The sequence below is a fragment of the Gopherus evgoodei genome, chromosome 1, assembly GCF_007399415.2.
Source record: "Gopherus evgoodei ecotype Sinaloan lineage chromosome 1, rGopEvg1_v1.p, whole genome shotgun sequence".
In the NCBI taxonomy this organism is placed as follows: domain Eukaryota; kingdom Metazoa; phylum Chordata; order Testudines; family Testudinidae; genus Gopherus; species Gopherus evgoodei.
Genome location: NC_044322.1, coordinates 341,911,467 through 341,927,646, shown reverse-complemented (window position 1 = coordinate 341,927,646; position 16,180 = coordinate 341,911,467). Strand labels below are relative to the sequence as shown.

Here is a 16,180-nt window from a genome sequence, read left to right as displayed (position 1 = left end):
GCTCATGTTATTGGAATCTGTTTTGTTCAGGTAGTAAAGATTACATTATCCCAAGATTTCAGAGTGAAGTCGGTGATTGGACCAGAACTCCAGGTTTCCCAGAACAGATATCTTAACTGCTCAAGTTTAATCAGAATTCCTTACAGAGGGAATGCATGTATTTTTAACTCACCAGATATTCACTAGCGTTCCTTTAACAAATTCCCATGTAACTGTTAAGAGTTTAGCATCAAGTTCTAAAAACTTGAATTAAGCATGTTTTAAGCAACTGTTTTCCATAGGCTGCTAGTGTAGAGACCATGGCATATCATGTTGACCAACACTGTCTCACTGTTTATTTGTACTCCCCGTTTGTCTATACCTATGTGTCTCTCGTCCTATACTTAGATTGTAAGCTCCTTTGAGAAGGGACCAGCTTTTTGTTCCATGTTTGTACAGTGCCTAACACAACAGGTTCCTGGTCTATGACCAGGGCTCCTAGGTGCCACTGTAATACAAATAATTATTAATAAAGTGGGAAGCAAACAAATTGGAATGCCTTTGTCCAAATTGGTTGGTTTGGCTTTTTCAGTTATGACTAAGCAATGTATAGCTTCTAACAATGCACAGCTAGGGTCCAGTCACTGAAAAGATGTATAAATGAATCTCCAAGTCACTTTCTATATGGCCCCTTTCACCATAATACATACCCAAAGGCTAACATCCCAAACTGACTTACTAAACTATTAATCAGAGGGGTAGCCATGTTAGTCTGGATCTGTAAAAGCAGCAAAGAGTCCTGTGGCACCTTACAGACTAACAGACGTATTGGAACATGAGCTTTCGTGGGTGAATACCCACTTCGTCCGATGCATGTTTCTACAATTTCACTGTTAAATCACATTATAAAGAACACCACTAATTCTAAATGTAAGAATAAATACAAGTCATACTATCTTTTAAAGAGGTAGAACAAATTATTTTGTCTTCATGCTCAGTACCTGTTCTTAGATTAAAAACATTTAGAAATCTTTGCCTGAGAGCAACCATTTATCTTAATTTTCTCTGACTTAGTTAGGGCCGAAATATTTTAAATTAAATTATTCACCCCAGAAATGAAATAGAATAAAATTAGTTTTGCCAGTATATGCTACCAGTATACAGTTCTTTCATCAATCTCAATTTAAGCCATCCTTTAATAAATCCAGAGGTGGCAGGTTAATTCCCATAAATTGATTTCCGCCCCAATTCTTGTCTGTTTCCATGAACAAAAGAGTTGAAACACGCTAATTTAACACTTAATTCTTCTCGTCTAGCAACATTTTACCCAATACAATTGATCATTTCACAGTATTTAATGCCCTGTCTTCCAACATCAATTTTCAACTAACTTCTAATATTCTGAGGGACAGTAATGCTAAATAAAATGTAAAATCTTCCTATAGATATTTAAATCAAGCATTTTCCCCTCTCTAAGTCATATACCAATATGAAAGCAATGGTGTTTTGTAAAATTCCCTGGAACATTATTTCAATCTTACAATCATGTTTAAGAATACTCGTTTTACTTTTGTAACTATCTATTAAAAAAGTTCTGACTAACCTTCCACATTCTTTAAACATTCAAACTTTATTCAAAACACTCCTGCATAAAGCTACAAAGATATTAACGCAGTCACTAAACAGAATACGAACTTCATCAACTCAATATTGTATGTAGTTTGAAAAAATATAAATTATTTAGCTGTGCCTGCAAAATTACATGAAGATGTTTAAACACGCTTGTTTACGTCTTTCTTACTTGACTTCAAGTAAGGCAAAACTCCCCACAACTGGTTAGAGGGAATATTTAAAAAAATAAAAATAAAAAAGGCTTCCAGTTACATCAAACTTGCAATCTGAACACCTTCAATTTTAATCACATGGTCAATTTGGCCTCCTTTAACAAATCTTTAGTTCCTTTTTTCCCCAAAGAAAATACATTCTGGAGAGTGTGTCCACTATTTATATTATTTCAAGTTCTCGGCTACTACAACTATGCTTTATGCATTATTTTTCACTTGGAATACAACTACAGGCTTCCTGCTGGACTTCTTCCTCCACCCATTGTTCACATGATCTACAACATTTTGTCAAATTAACTTTTCATTGCTCTACTTTTCTCCACTCTGGCTGCCTTTAAAGGTAAGAACTGAGTTTTAAATCTTGCTACTGAAGATTGAAGAAGTTTTGAGAGTTCAACACCCAACTTTTTATAAGGGAACCAATCAGCATGACCTCTAGATTAAATCTGTGCTAGCCTAGTTACTCTCTTCACTTGGGTACTCCACATGTAGCTTCCCCTAGTAGGTTTCTTTCTAGTAGAACTATCTCCCAAAAGAGATTTGTGAGGTTGACACTCTACCTCATTATAAATCAACTCAGATTTCTCTTCTGGCAACCTTTATTTGTTAAAATTTTTAGTTAACTATTTAGCAAAATCTACTATTAGTATTTGCATGTGAATAGTTTTATAAAAATAGGCATATAGAGCCTGAGCAAACCCCAGTGAAATCAACTGAAAGAATCTCATTAATTTCAATTATCTATGAATCAGGCTCATACAGTACAACACAGAAATCCTATGTACATTGATGAGCAACACCTATATTTTCATATATAAAGGAACTCTGATAAATACATTTTAGCAAAATAAAAATAGGAAAAACATGCAAGTTACATTACTTACAATATATACCGTTTGATTTTGTAGATCTTGAATAATAATTTCTTGCTTAAACAGACGTACAAAGTCATTAAACGTGTCACAGGGCATATGAGAACCGTGTTTATTTTCAGATGAAAGGCTCTGTAACTCGGTCAAAATTTCCTCTAAAAGTAGCCTTGAAGTAAAGCATTCAACACAGTTCACAAACACATGAGGAAGCTAAAAAATGAGAAAAGACAGACAATCTAATTTAGTCATATTGAAAGAAAATACAAATGATAAAAAATCATCCAAATGGTTAAAAAAATCAGAGCTCAATATTCTAATTTCCTTGCTCCCCAAAGCAGACATAGGAATAAACTGCATCGCCATCAACAGGACCCAGTATTTACAGAAATAGGATCAATAAAAGATTATAATATTACAGCAATTCAAAATTTTACATACCACAAAGAGCAAGTAAACAGATTTTTAACCATATTATCTTGTGACAGAGTTACTAATATGATACATTCAGTGTAAATTATGTTTATATTTAAAAAACTCTCTCTTCAGTATAACTCACAAGAAGAAAAACGCAGATATACTTTTGATCAAAAACACTTTTTTAAATGTATTACACATTACTGGGTCAAAAGCATCAGGCTGGGTCTCAGACTTCCATTTGACAGTAAAGTTTCATGTCAAACAAAAAAATATCAAGGATTTAGTTTAAATAGGAAAAAAATATTTGGAACGCAACTTCCACATACACTCGAGACAAGATGTTGATCTATACTTCCAATGCACTGTCAGGAGCATGCACCCATGATTTATCTGTGAAAATGAGCTGATGATAGGAAGCATTACATATAGCATGACATGTATTCAAAGACATTCCTGCCACGAGCTTATACTGTGGCAATAACTGTGCTTCACTATTTCAGGTTCCCATCTCCTCACTTCATTTCTCAAATCAAAATCTGCAACACTTTTCACTAACAGAAGCCCTGAGATCACCTTACAGCATTATTTATATTGACGTTTTAAGGCTGTTATGCTACAATTTAGATTTATCAGTTTGTTTTGGGTTGCAAGTCTGTGTGAACATGGTACACAACTCTTATTTCTTCTGTGTACTAAGTCCTGTGTAGTCAAAGCACTGAAATACATAAGATTCTTATTTCCGTAAGGTTATTTGCATATTTAACTCCTTTCAGAGTGGATTATAAAAATGAAAATTTTTTTGTTATTTAAATAAGAAGTTCTTTTAAAAAATAAGTCTGTTTAAAATGAAATGTGAATTTAAAACAAAATATGTAAAGGCCTAAACTTAATATTTCTTAAAACATTTACATAAAAATAAAATATTCTAAACTCATGAGCCTCTATGAAAAACTGAGTTGAAGACTGCTTTTCTATATAAAGAAAGAATCAGGGGGAAAACATCTAACTAGATGTAGATTCATAAATGTAGCACAATAGGTCAGCCTATTAGGTATATTATTTTTCTAGGCCGACCTGAATTAATCAATTTAATTCACTGACTACCACTAATCCCTCTGTTCAATAAATCATTTATTTGTAAATGTGAAACATATTTTGACTAGAGAAGTTTATGTATACAAAACTTAAGGTTTTGTTTAATAAAAATTAAGTTTTATATGCTGTTGTGTGTTTAATTAAACTCCATTTACCATCCTAATGCAGCTTGATAGAAATCATGAGCAAAAAGTTAATTATCTAGTAAATAAGCAATAAATCATTCACCATTTTCTAACATACTAAAATGTACAAATAATAAGACTCTGAAAATATTAAGATATATAACTTGTTAAATAAACGTAGTTACAGCATACCCTGCTAGGCAGCAAAAAGGAGTACCAAATGTAGTGTTAAGGCTCTATTTGATTGTAAATCAACATGGTTATATCAACCAATGAGAATGCACCTCTCATTAGAAAATAACTGAAGTACTAATGGAAAAGCTGATTAAAAGATTTAAATTGAGGCTTTGCACTTGACAATTTAAATCAATCCACCTGGACTCCAAGACTGGTCAGAGGAATGAAACTGACCAATTAGAGAGACAGCATGATCTATGTACAAACTTCACTGGAACACATGCCCCCAGTTGTATGAAAACCCAGAGCTCTCCTTATTTTGTTTACAGCAGAAGAGTTCCAGTTTTGTGACTTCGCCCACTGCTTCAGCCATTACTTTTTTTGGGGGGGGCGGGGGGGAGGTGGGTTGAGATCTCAGCACTAAAAAGATAGCTTTAAAATAAGAAAAAAAAAAGGGGAGGTGATTTTACTGCTACTTCTAAGTAAAATTTCAGGCCTGTCAATTTTGGCAGTATCTTTTTAATGTTCAAAATCTAAAGTTATCTGCCTTAATGGAGCAACAATATTGGTTCCATTTTTATTGTTCTATCTATCTGTCACTCACATATATGTAAGGAAAGAAAGGTTACTTGTGTAGCAACTGTAGCTCTTAAAATAGGTTGGCGGCATAGAGCCTCACTCTTCAAGAAATATATGTTGTTGTTCTTCATTGAACATCAAAACCTTCTGGAAAGCAGTAGTCACTAGGACACACAATCCTTGCAGAACCAAACCTCTCATGCAAGGTTATATATAGAAGACCCGGTACTGAGAATATTAGTGTCGTTCCACTTAATTAGAACCCATATCAAAGGCTCAGTGGATGTGGGAAAGTGTGGATACATGCCGACAATCTATTCAAACAATGTTTAGTAGGAAGCATTCTTATTTCTTTTTTTGAGTATTGTAAAGAAGAGCTTCACTCATGGGAGATTAAGTAGCAGTAACCAACACTCAAAGGAGAATTTGTTTAAGACAATTTAAAGCACTGTTCTCACAAGCTTCACGAAGATCTAGTTGTCACGTCAAGTGACTGATGTCTAAGTGTATGGTTTCAACTCAACGTAACTGTCCTGCATGACTTAGCAACATAGAACATGTTCCATTAGGTCCAAAGTAGCCTCTACAGCTTGTGTGAAGAATATCTACGGCCCTCACGTATAGAGACCCCCACAAGGATGTAATGGTTACATATAGAAAAACTTTGTCCACTTCAGCAATACCTAGGCAGAGGCCTTCTCTTGGACTTATCTAACTAGGGATGTAAATATAGTTTTAAAAGATAACTGTTTAAATGATTAAAATTATATCATTTGACCGGTTAACCAATTAAAGGGAGGGGGGCTGCAGCTTCTCCGACACCACCATCAATGCAACAAATTCACATGGTAAAGTGCATAAACAGGATGCAATTTTCAGTCAAACCAAACCAAACCAAACCAAAAAAAGGCATGTAAAGGAAGAAGGGAATCAATAAAACAAGGTAAAAGAAGCCAACAAGGTGGATAAAGTTAGGTTGGCCTAGCTCTAAGATTCTCAAAGCTTGCATTTTATATGACATCTTATTTACCTTATTACATTGCTCAAATCAGACCTTAAACATGCTTACCAATGCACGATAGCAGGTTTGCAAAATGAGCTTTCAGTTATGGCAGTCTATTGGGAAGTTAAATAATACATCAAGGTCCAATATTTAAGCTTTATACATCTGCTATCTTGCAAGAGGTCTACACCTACCTTAAATTCTAACACCCAACTAATACTGAATTTCATATTCAAACAGGAAATAAATATTTGAAACCGAAAACTGAAGGTTTATAATGATACAATTAATCATAATTTAGATTACATTATTGAAGTCAGTATTATCCATATTTTTATTGTCCCATAAATAAGTCAACAACATAGCCAATAGGACTTCAAGACATTTCGTTAATTTAAAAAAAATCATTCTGACTCACTCTGCCAGCTGTGCACATAGCTAACCAGTGTAACTGCACATCAGGGCACACTGATTTATATATAAGGGATTAAAACCATCAATTTTAATTAGGGCTGTCCATTAAGTGCAGTTAACTCACGCGATTAACTCAAAAAAATTAATGGTGATTAATTGCAGTTTTATTAGCACTATTAAACAACAGAATACCAATTGAAATTTATTAAATATTTTGGATGCTTTTCTACAGTTTCAAATATATTGATTTTAATTACCACACATAATACAAAGTATACAGTGATCTCTCTATTTTTATTACAAACATCCAAAAATATTTATATAAATGGTATTCTATTGTTTAATTGCATGATCACAATTAATTTTAATGGTTTTTTTTTTAAATTGCTTGACAGCCCTAATTTTAATCATGAATTAAATCAGTGATCAGGAAAAACTTGATTTAAATTATTTATTTTAATCTTGTTTTCCATTCGTACTTTAGTAATTTCCTAGAGAGAAACTCATTCATTTTAGTTGGTATATTCGGGTACTTCCCAAATATATCAGCAGGATATGCACTTGCGCTTGCTCTCGCTCTTTATTTAAACAATTATATGGCTTCGCACGAGTTATTCAGATTCTTAATTTTTACTTTTGTAAATTATGGTAGAAAATGGTGAATGATGCTACATTTCTGATTACCAGATGATTAATTTGTTACTCATATACTGTACAGGACCTAATGAAATGGTGCCTTGAACAAGATCAGGACTTCCAGGCATCATTGTAATACAAACAGCCAATAACTGGTAGCATTTTGGGATTAGTATTTGTAACATGCATACAAATACAGTTTTATAAGCAAATAAAATGGATTGAAAGGTGAATTTCTCAGCTCAAAAAAAGTGAGCTGTAAATGATTGTCTCAGATCAGTGAGTGTTGTCTTTGCTCCAGTCAGCCCAGAAAGCCATCTTAGTTTACCACTCCCTACTTAGAGGGAAAAAAAAAAGAAAAATCAAATCCAAGTATTTTTGTTTGCTTGTTTTTTTAATTTCAAACCAGGCTGATTATGATCAACACTGGCCCTTTATTAATGACCTTTCACCCACCATTCTGTACTGGACCCACCAACTCCAGAACATTTTCTTTTATCAATATTGAATATTATGAGTTTATTCTATTTTAATTTGCATTATGTTGTGCAGCATCCTTGATGAGAAAGAAGGTGTTTTAGGTGGCAATCAAGCAATAAGTGGAAGAGATACTGTAAGAATAACAGACAAGAAATAGGAGCAAAATTAATTGTTCCTGCAATTTTCCACCAGATTGGAAGTAGCTAGCTTGGGAATTTTTTTTAATTCCTCATTGGCTCAAAGTGTTTTATGAATTCCGTAAGAATTTATTCTTACCTCTAATGTTTCTAGAAGAGTTTGCATCACATACGTCTTGCCACTAGATGTATGTCCGTAGATAAAGATGGATGGGAAGCTAAAATGCTGACGCTAGGAAAAAAAGTTTAGAAATTTTAATACCTAACATTCTCTTTATTTCTGAGACTTAGAGAACTTTGGCTCATCTAGATTGCTGCTAGAAGAAAAGCTTTGTTTTAAATTAAGAGACTCAAATACAGAACACTCATTAAGATGCAACATGGTATTTTATCACTTTGATTCTACAGTCCTCCAAACCTGAAAGCAGGGCTCAAAAAAGACCCTAAAGCCACCACTGAAACTCCCAGACCATTAAGGCTGTCTCTTCATTAGGCAAAGGGTGTGTTCTTAACTCAAGTTAGCTAAACTGAGGTAAAATTCTAGTGAAGACAAGGCAGTCTGTTGGCTTTACTTCAATCTGTTAACTCACAAGAAAACGACAACTGGGATTTTAACTCAAGAGAGCTAACCTGAGTTAGATCATGTCTTCTCTAGGGACAAAAAAGTGTTCTGATTCTGCCACCCTTACTCATGTTGAGTAGTAGCTTACCTGTCAAGATGTCCCACTGATAATGATGGCACTAATTGCAGAGTACTATTCAACATGTGTAAAAATGTCAGACTCTGGCCCTTTAAGGGTACATCTACGCTGCAAAAAACAAAATCTACAGCCTCAGGCTCATACTACGGTACTAAAAATCATAGAATCAGATGTGTAGGACTGGAAGGGACCTCAGTACGTCATCTAGTCCAGTCTCCTGCACTCAAGGCAGGACTAATTATCTAGACCAGGGGTTGGCAACCTATGGCACACGTGCCAAAGACGGTACGCGAGCCGATTTTTAATGGCACGCTGCGGACTGCCAGGACTCCAGTGTGCCATTAAAAATCCTGCCGACAGGGCAAGCCACAGGGTCCACGCTCCTGGGCCGGAGTGTCCAGCCAAGCGCAGCAAGCCTCCAGCCCCTCCCACACCTTCCCCTGGAGCCCTGCTGCCACGCATGCAGCACTTTGGGGGCTGGGGCTGCGCACTCCCGCGGGGCAGTGTTGGCTCTGCGGGGAGGGAGAGGTGCTCTCCGCTCATCCGGAGCCCTGCCGCTGCGCGCACAGCACTCTGGGGGCCGGGGCTGCACACTCCCGTGGGGCAGCGTATCAGGCTCTGCTTGGAGCCTCACGGTAAGGGGTCCGGGGCCGGAGGGGTTGGATAAGAGGTGGGGGCAGTCAGGGGACAGGGAGCAGGGTGGGTTGGATAGGGGGTGAGATCCTGGGGGGCGGTGTCTGGAGGGGGCGGTCAGGGAGCCGGGGGGGTGGATGGGGCATGGGAGTCCCGGAGTCTGTTAGAGGGTGAGGAGTGGATAGGGGTCAGAGCAGTCAGGGGACAGGGAGCAAGGAGGGTCGAGGGGGCAGTTAGGGTGGGGGGGTCTCTGAAGGAGGTGGTCAGGGGACAAGGAGCTGGGGGGGTTGGATAAGTTGGGAGTTCTGGGGGGCGGCTGTCAGGAGGCAAGGGTGTGGAGAGGGGTTGGGGCAGGAAGGGAGTGGTGGGTGTTGTATGGGTCCAGAGTTCTGGGGGTCCTGTCAGGGGGCGGGGAGCGAGTGGATAGGCATGGGAGTCTGGGGGGGGTCTGTCTAGGGGCAGGGGCGTGAATAAGGGTAGGGGCAGTCAGGGGACAGGTAGGGTCCTAGGGGGGCAGTCAGGGGACAAGGAGCAGGGAGGCTTAGATAGGGGATAGGGTCCTGGGGGGCAGTTAGAGGCAGGGGTCCCAGGATGGGGTAGTCAGGGGACAAGGAGCGGGGGTGGTTGGGAGTTCTGAGGGGGCAGTCACTCAGCCCTCTGACCTGAGCCCTGACCCCCCCCACACACACCCCAGCACCTGCCCTGAGCCCTGTACCTCCGTCATACAGACTCAGCCCTTTGTTGATTCCCTCATCCCCCCACACGACCCCAGCCCTGACCCTGGCACCCACGCAAATACCCAGCCCACTCTGCCCTGACACCTACACCCCTATCACATGCCCCCAGCCCTCTGCCCTGACTCTTGCATCCTCCCACATCCCCTGCCCCTCCACCTCCCATGCACCCACACATCTCCACCCCTACTCTGAGCACCAAACAGGAGCTCCTGCACTCCCCCCCTCACATTCCCACCTGCACCCCTCGCATCATATGGGAGCTACCCAGGTAAGTGCCCCACACCCAAACCTCCTGCCCCAACCCTGAGCCCCCTCCCTCATTCTAGCTCCTGGCCAGACCCCTCACCCCCAGTCCTCAGCTCAGTGCAAAGAGAGGAAGTGAATGGGCCAGAACCAGGGAGAAGGTAGGTACCCACTGCATTTGGGCAGGGCTAGGACCCCAGACCGGCAGCGGAGTGAGCGGGTCCGGCAGCCAGGATCCCGGTTGACAGAAGCCGGCAGATGGAACCCCTGAGCAGCAGTGGGCTGAATAGATATACTCTCTTTTAGACTCAAAAAGCTAAATATCAACTTCTATAATGGAAAGCAGTTAATTAAGGCTTACAACTCAAAAAAAATGTAATTTCTCAAATTATGTAGTGATAAATACAATTTACAAAAGGGCTAAGACAGAAGATATTGGAACCTGGGAGGAGAGAGAGAACAGAGAGATGGCAAGCCTCCTCACCCATAATATTTAAAACCATGGTTGTTACCCAGTATTCATGCTATATTTCTCAAGGTAAACTTTATCAAATTATAAATCATTTTAAGGGCTAATAAAAATATCTGAAGCTCTGCTATTGTTTCACAAAGCCCAAAGTAGCCATTTTTGTGGCTGCTGATATTTAAAATTTTACCCAAACCATATAAGTATCTTAGGAGCCTAAGTCACCTACATGCTTTGAAAATTTTACCCTCCTGTTAAAACCTATGTCCCTATGATTAAAAGGATAACCCAAAGCAGTTTAATTGAATGAAAAGGAAGAAGTGGGGGGAAATTAAAAAATAAAAATAAAAATGAGAGAATTGAGATTAGAGGGGAAAGACTGGAAGCAAATACAATTCATTCTGAAGATATATTTATTTTTTACCAAAATGTGCCCATTGTAGCTTTAAGGCAGCTGTACATATTTAAAATTAGCTAAGACACCCAAACTGACAAAGTTAACAGAGAAAACATCTTCTGGGTAACAATGAAACTAAATGCACTCAGTTTATGACTTCAAAACAAGTGCCTGAGTAAAGGTAAGTCTTCAATACGTTCTGAAGGCAATGCTTGAAAAATTCACTCTCCAGTGGCGAGCAGGAAGCTTACCCTGGAAAGTATGGGGACAGCCTAAGCCAGTGGTCCCCAACGTGGTGCCCGCAGGCGCCATGGCGCCCGCTGGGGCATTTATGTGTGCCTGCCTAGTGCCCAGCAGGGGACCTGCCAGGGACAGAGAACTCAGGCTGCAGGCCTGGTGTTCTCGGTTCCCGGCAGGTGCGGGGCCTGCCTAGTTCCCAGCAGAGGAGAGAAGCTGCGGCCCCACACCTGCCAGGGACAGAGAACTTTGGGGCTGTAGGCTATGAGCACCAGTGTTCTCGGTCCCTGGCAGGTGCGAGGCCCACTTAGTGCCCAGCAGAGAAGAGAATCTGGGGCCCCGTGCCTGCTGGGGACAGAGTACTCCAGGGTTGCAGGCAGCAGTGTTCTCTGTCCTCATGGCTTTTCTCCAGCTTCTCTCTGGATTCATACATTACGTAATATTTAATTTTTTTTTGTATTATTTAATGTACAAATACAAAATAAGCCTTGTAAAACTGTTGGCGCCTGCCACGCTCTTCTGAAAACATGAATGTGCTACTGGTCACAAAAAGGTTGGGGACTACTGGCCTAAGCCATAAAGATTCTGCAGAATTTAAGCTTTTGTTTAAAAACAAAATTAAGCTTCCAGACTTTATAGCTAAAATAAATACATCAAAATCCAGTATTTAAGATTTATAAATATACTACACCTTGTAAAAATCAAATGCAGTACCAGACAAACTATCAACATCAATTTACATATTGTTAACTGAATATAAATTGATACCTTCCCAGAGCCTACAGATAAACAGCTCCATTGCCTTTGCCACTGCAATAGCTTTTCCATGCACCAGTAGAGTAAAAATAAACAAGTCTCTGGTCAGTTTTATAGCAGCTATTCCAGAGCTTTATGGGCAGCAATGAAATTATCAAGAATCATGTTTCATGTTGTTTCTGTTGGGAAAGCTACCGGCACAACAGCAGAGACAGGTACCAGAGTTATCCATACAGGAGGGCCACCCAAGAAAAGCTGAGCTATGAGAGGAGTAGAGAGGCAAGGATCTTTCCTATCACCACCTCACAGCAGCTAAGAATGACTGGTAGCAGAAAGTCAACTAACAGCAGCCAGGAGGGGAAAAAATAGCTATAAAGCTCCCCCTTGCTCACAGCAGCTAGAGCACAGGTAGGCAACCTATGCACGCGTGCCAAAGGCAGCATGCATGCTGATTTTCAGTGGCACTCACACTGCCTGGGTCCTGGTCACTGCTCCCGGGTAGCTCTGCATTTTAATTTAATTTTAAAATGAAGTTTCTTAAACATTTTAAAAACCTTATTTATTTTACATACAACAGTAGTTTAGTTATAGATTAGAGACTTCTAGCAAGAGACCTTCTAAAAACATTAAAATGTATTACTGGCACGCAAAACCTTAAATCAGAGTGAATAAATGAAGACTCAGCAGACCACTTCTGAAAGGCTGCCGACCTCTGAGCTAGAAGATCTTGTGTTTTCAAATTTATCAGACAAAATTTCAAATTACAATGTAAACAGTTAGCCTAGCTCGGAGTAATAATATATTTAAGTTTGTTTTCAGCCTGTCCGTCAAAACAAACATCTTAGTAGAACATCTATAATCTACCCAAATACACAATACAGAACGAGCTACCTCTCCAAATATTGACAACAGTGATGACACTTGGGATTCTCGACAGGGCACCATACTTTCCAAGTGAAGCAAGGTAGCTTCAGGATACTCTGGATGTTCGAAATTAGGCATTTTGAGTCAAGTTTCTGTCATCAGTCATCTAACTGCATATGCATGTCACCTTCCAAGAGGCAAGAAGGATCAAAGCGATGACCTGGAAAATAAAATGTTATTTTTTCATATGTGGGGAAATAAAAGTAAACTAAATAAGGAGGTGACAATCTCTTCTTATAATCAGACTTTGTAACCAATGGCAATGATGATTAGTTACTTATATCGTGGTAGAACCCAAAGACCCCATTCAGAACTGGGGCCCAATAGTGCCGGGCATTATACAGAAATAGAAACAAAAAAGAGAATAACTGCCCTCAAAGGTTTACAACTTAGAGACACAAACAAAAGGGCAGGAGTGAATACAACAAATAAGCAATGAATGTGCTGTCACAACTTTGCTAGTTACATGGATTGCAGGTAGTTTTTACTTTATTTTTTGAGGGTAAAGATAGGAAGTAAAGGAGTAGGGAAAAGAAAAGAAATAGTCTCAGCTGGTCATAGGCTTAGCCATGATTAGCAAAATGAGATTAGTAAACATCACAGCTGAGACCACCCTTAAAGAAGGATATGAAAGATAGTATAGTGGCTCTTCAGATATTCATCAGGGAGTTTTCCTTAAGCATAAGGGGCAGCATGCCAGCAAGCGTAGAGGTGTTTAAGCAAGCAGCTGATTGGTGGGTAATAAGGCATGGGAACACTTGCAGAGTAAAAGCAGAGGCTGACATTATAATAGGTTACTAAATCAGTTAGGAGATGGGGCTAAGTTATGAAGAGACTTAAAAGGTAACAATAAGAAACTTATATATTTGATGTGGAAGTCAATGGGGAGCAGGTGGACACCTCAAAGAGGGATTCAACATGATCAGAATGACAAACTAGAAAAATGATCTTTAATCTGAATAGACTGGAGGAAAGCAAAAGTTACAGCAGTCAAGTCAGGATGAGGGTTTGAGTAGTCTTCACTTAGTAGAGAGAGAGAAAAAAAAGGCTAGATTTTAAAGATTTTTTTTTTAAAGGCAAGATAAAAAACACAATGGCCCAGTCAAAGATGACACCTAAAAGCTATACTACTTCAGTGACAGGGAGAATAGCGGTGTTGTCTACTCTGATAAAGAAAATGGCCAGATGGGAGAACCTGAGAAAAAAAGAAAATTTAAAATGATGACTGGACATCCAGGAAGAGATGTCAGAAAAACAAGCTGAGATAGGACTAGATGACGCAAGAGACCTCATTAGCTGAGAGGCAGACCTGCGTGTTATCAATGTAAAGATGGTACACCAAGTGCTTTACAAACATTAAAATACCCACAAGAGGCAAATCTTTTTATGCATATTGTAGAAAGAAAGAAAGAAAGAACAGCATCCCTGTTCTTGGACTGGAAGGGGGAGAACCAAACAGTCCTGATTCTCAAGGTTTGCCACCCATTTCTTCTGCATTAAAAAAACAGTATCACTCAGTGAAAGTGCATCTTGACATCACACTATTTGTGCTGCCATGTCACGACATCACATTAGTGCATGACAACAATACAATCACCTTATTTTGCCACCTCCCAAAGGCACTACATTATACCCCACACAGGATTCAGAATAGGCCCAGGACTCACCAACCAACCAACCATGCCTATTAAGACTTTGCGGCAAGCTTTGAGGTAGGCGGCTACTTTACCAATGTCACAGATATACTATCCCCCTCAATGCCAGGGGAAGGAATTCAACCGTGTACCTCTGCTCCCGCCAGTACCCTGTCATAGCCACAGGGGCACCTGGTTGCAGACCCACCCCCAGTACTAAGGGGGGAGGGGTGGAGTTTGCATGGAAACATCCCTCAGTTCTGCCAACACGTCAGCCCAACAGCCAGCGGAAAGCGCCTGGAACGGGCAATCCCGCCAGCGGCAACCCCAGCTCCGTGCCCCTGCGCGCCAGGACTTCGCCCCACAACTCCCCCCTCACTCCGAGCCTGCCCCAGCCGCGCCAGGACGTGGGGGGGGCCTCGCCCACGCGCCCCCAGGACACGGCTGCGTTCGGGAGGATCCTGCCCCTCCCCTTCTGACCCCTTCAGTGTCGGGGCAGCCCTGACGCTCCCCTCGCTGAGCCGAGCCCAGGCAGGATGCACGCGCAGAGCCGGACACTCACCCACACCCGACGCGCTGCCTTGCCTGGCGCTGACTCCGAACCGAGCGCCCGCCCTCGCGCAGGCGCACTTTGCTCCCATGGTCCCCTGAATGCGCACGTGCCAACTGTGCGCACATGCGCGTTAGGAAATTGAAGTCTCCCAGCATCGGCGCCCTTAGTGTGCCCATACCCGAGGTTAGGGTCGCGGGGGTGAACTGTGCCTCCTAGGCCTGGGCGGCGCTGAAGGGGAGGAGGCGGAGCGGCCCGCGGGTTGGCAGGTGCCGGGGGTGGGACGGGGAAGTTGGGGGCGGTGGAGGGAGGGACGGAGGGAGAGAGTCGGGGTGGAGGTGGCAGCAGAGGGGGCTGGGCTGGGGGAAGAGGCGGAGCAGCCGCAGGAGGAGAAGGAGCAGCCGGGGAGGGGGGTGCGGGAAGAAGGGGAGCAGCCGGGGGTGGGACGGGGAAGTCGGGGGCGGTGGAGGGAGGGAGAGAGTCGGGGTGGAGGTGGCAGCAGAGGGGGCTGGGCTGGGGGAAGAGGCGGAGCAGCCGCAGGAGGAGAAGGAGCAGCCGGGGAGGGGGGTGCGGGAAGAAGGGGAGCAGCCGGGGGTGGGACGGGGAAGTCGGGGGCGGTGGAGGGAGGGAGGGAGGCAGAGTCGGGGGGGAGGTGGCAGCAGAGGGGGCTGGGCTGGGGGAAGAGGAGGAGCAGCCGCAGGAGGAGAAGGAGCAGCCGGGGAGGGGGGTGCGGGAAGAAGGGGAGCAGCCGGGGGTGGCAGAGATGGGGATGGGCGAAGATGGGGAGCAGCTGAGCGGGAGCACCCAGGGGGCGGCAGATGGGATGGGGGAAGATGGGGAATAAAGGGGCAGCAATCCGGGAGTGGTGGATGAGGAAAGACGGAGCAGCCGGGCGGTGGAGGGGGCGCAGCCGGGGGATGAAAGCTGGGGATGTGATGGGGGATAGAGGGGAGCATCCGCCGGGGGGGAGGGGAACAGGAAGCAGCCGGGGGATGGAGGAGTAGCAGCTGGGGGTGGCAGAGGAGGATGGGATGAAATGAGGGAAGACTGAGCAGCCAGGGAGTGGAGGGGGAGCAACGGAGCAGCCAGGGGATGGCAGAGGGGGATCGGGGAAGACGGGGGGGGTGGGGAGCAGCTGAGTGAT

General features: G+C 42.2%; 1 protein-coding gene across 12 annotated transcripts in view; it reads right to left on the bottom strand.

The window, feature by feature from the left end:
• The window catches only part of ORC5 (origin recognition complex subunit 5), a 141,555-nt gene extending 126,278 nt beyond the window's left edge, over nt 1–15,277 (bottom strand). For 6 of the 12 annotated variants that reach the window (XR_003999244.1, XM_030553896.1, XM_030554186.1 and 3 more), the window contains exons 1-4: nt 15,049–15,273; nt 12,820–13,012; nt 7,898–7,990; nt 2,708–2,905 (exon numbers count right to left, since the gene is read on the bottom strand). Coding sequence is in view for 10 of the 12 variants with exons in the window: in XM_030553896.1 (XP_030409756.1) it covers nt 2,708–2,905; nt 7,898–7,990; nt 12,820–12,930 (402 nt within the window). In the remaining 2 variants the exon portion in view is untranslated. The other 6 variants (XR_003999199.1, XM_030553814.1, XM_030553505.1 and 3 more) reach the window with 6 other exon arrangements.
• Nucleotides 15,278–16,180: the final 903 nt, after the last annotated feature.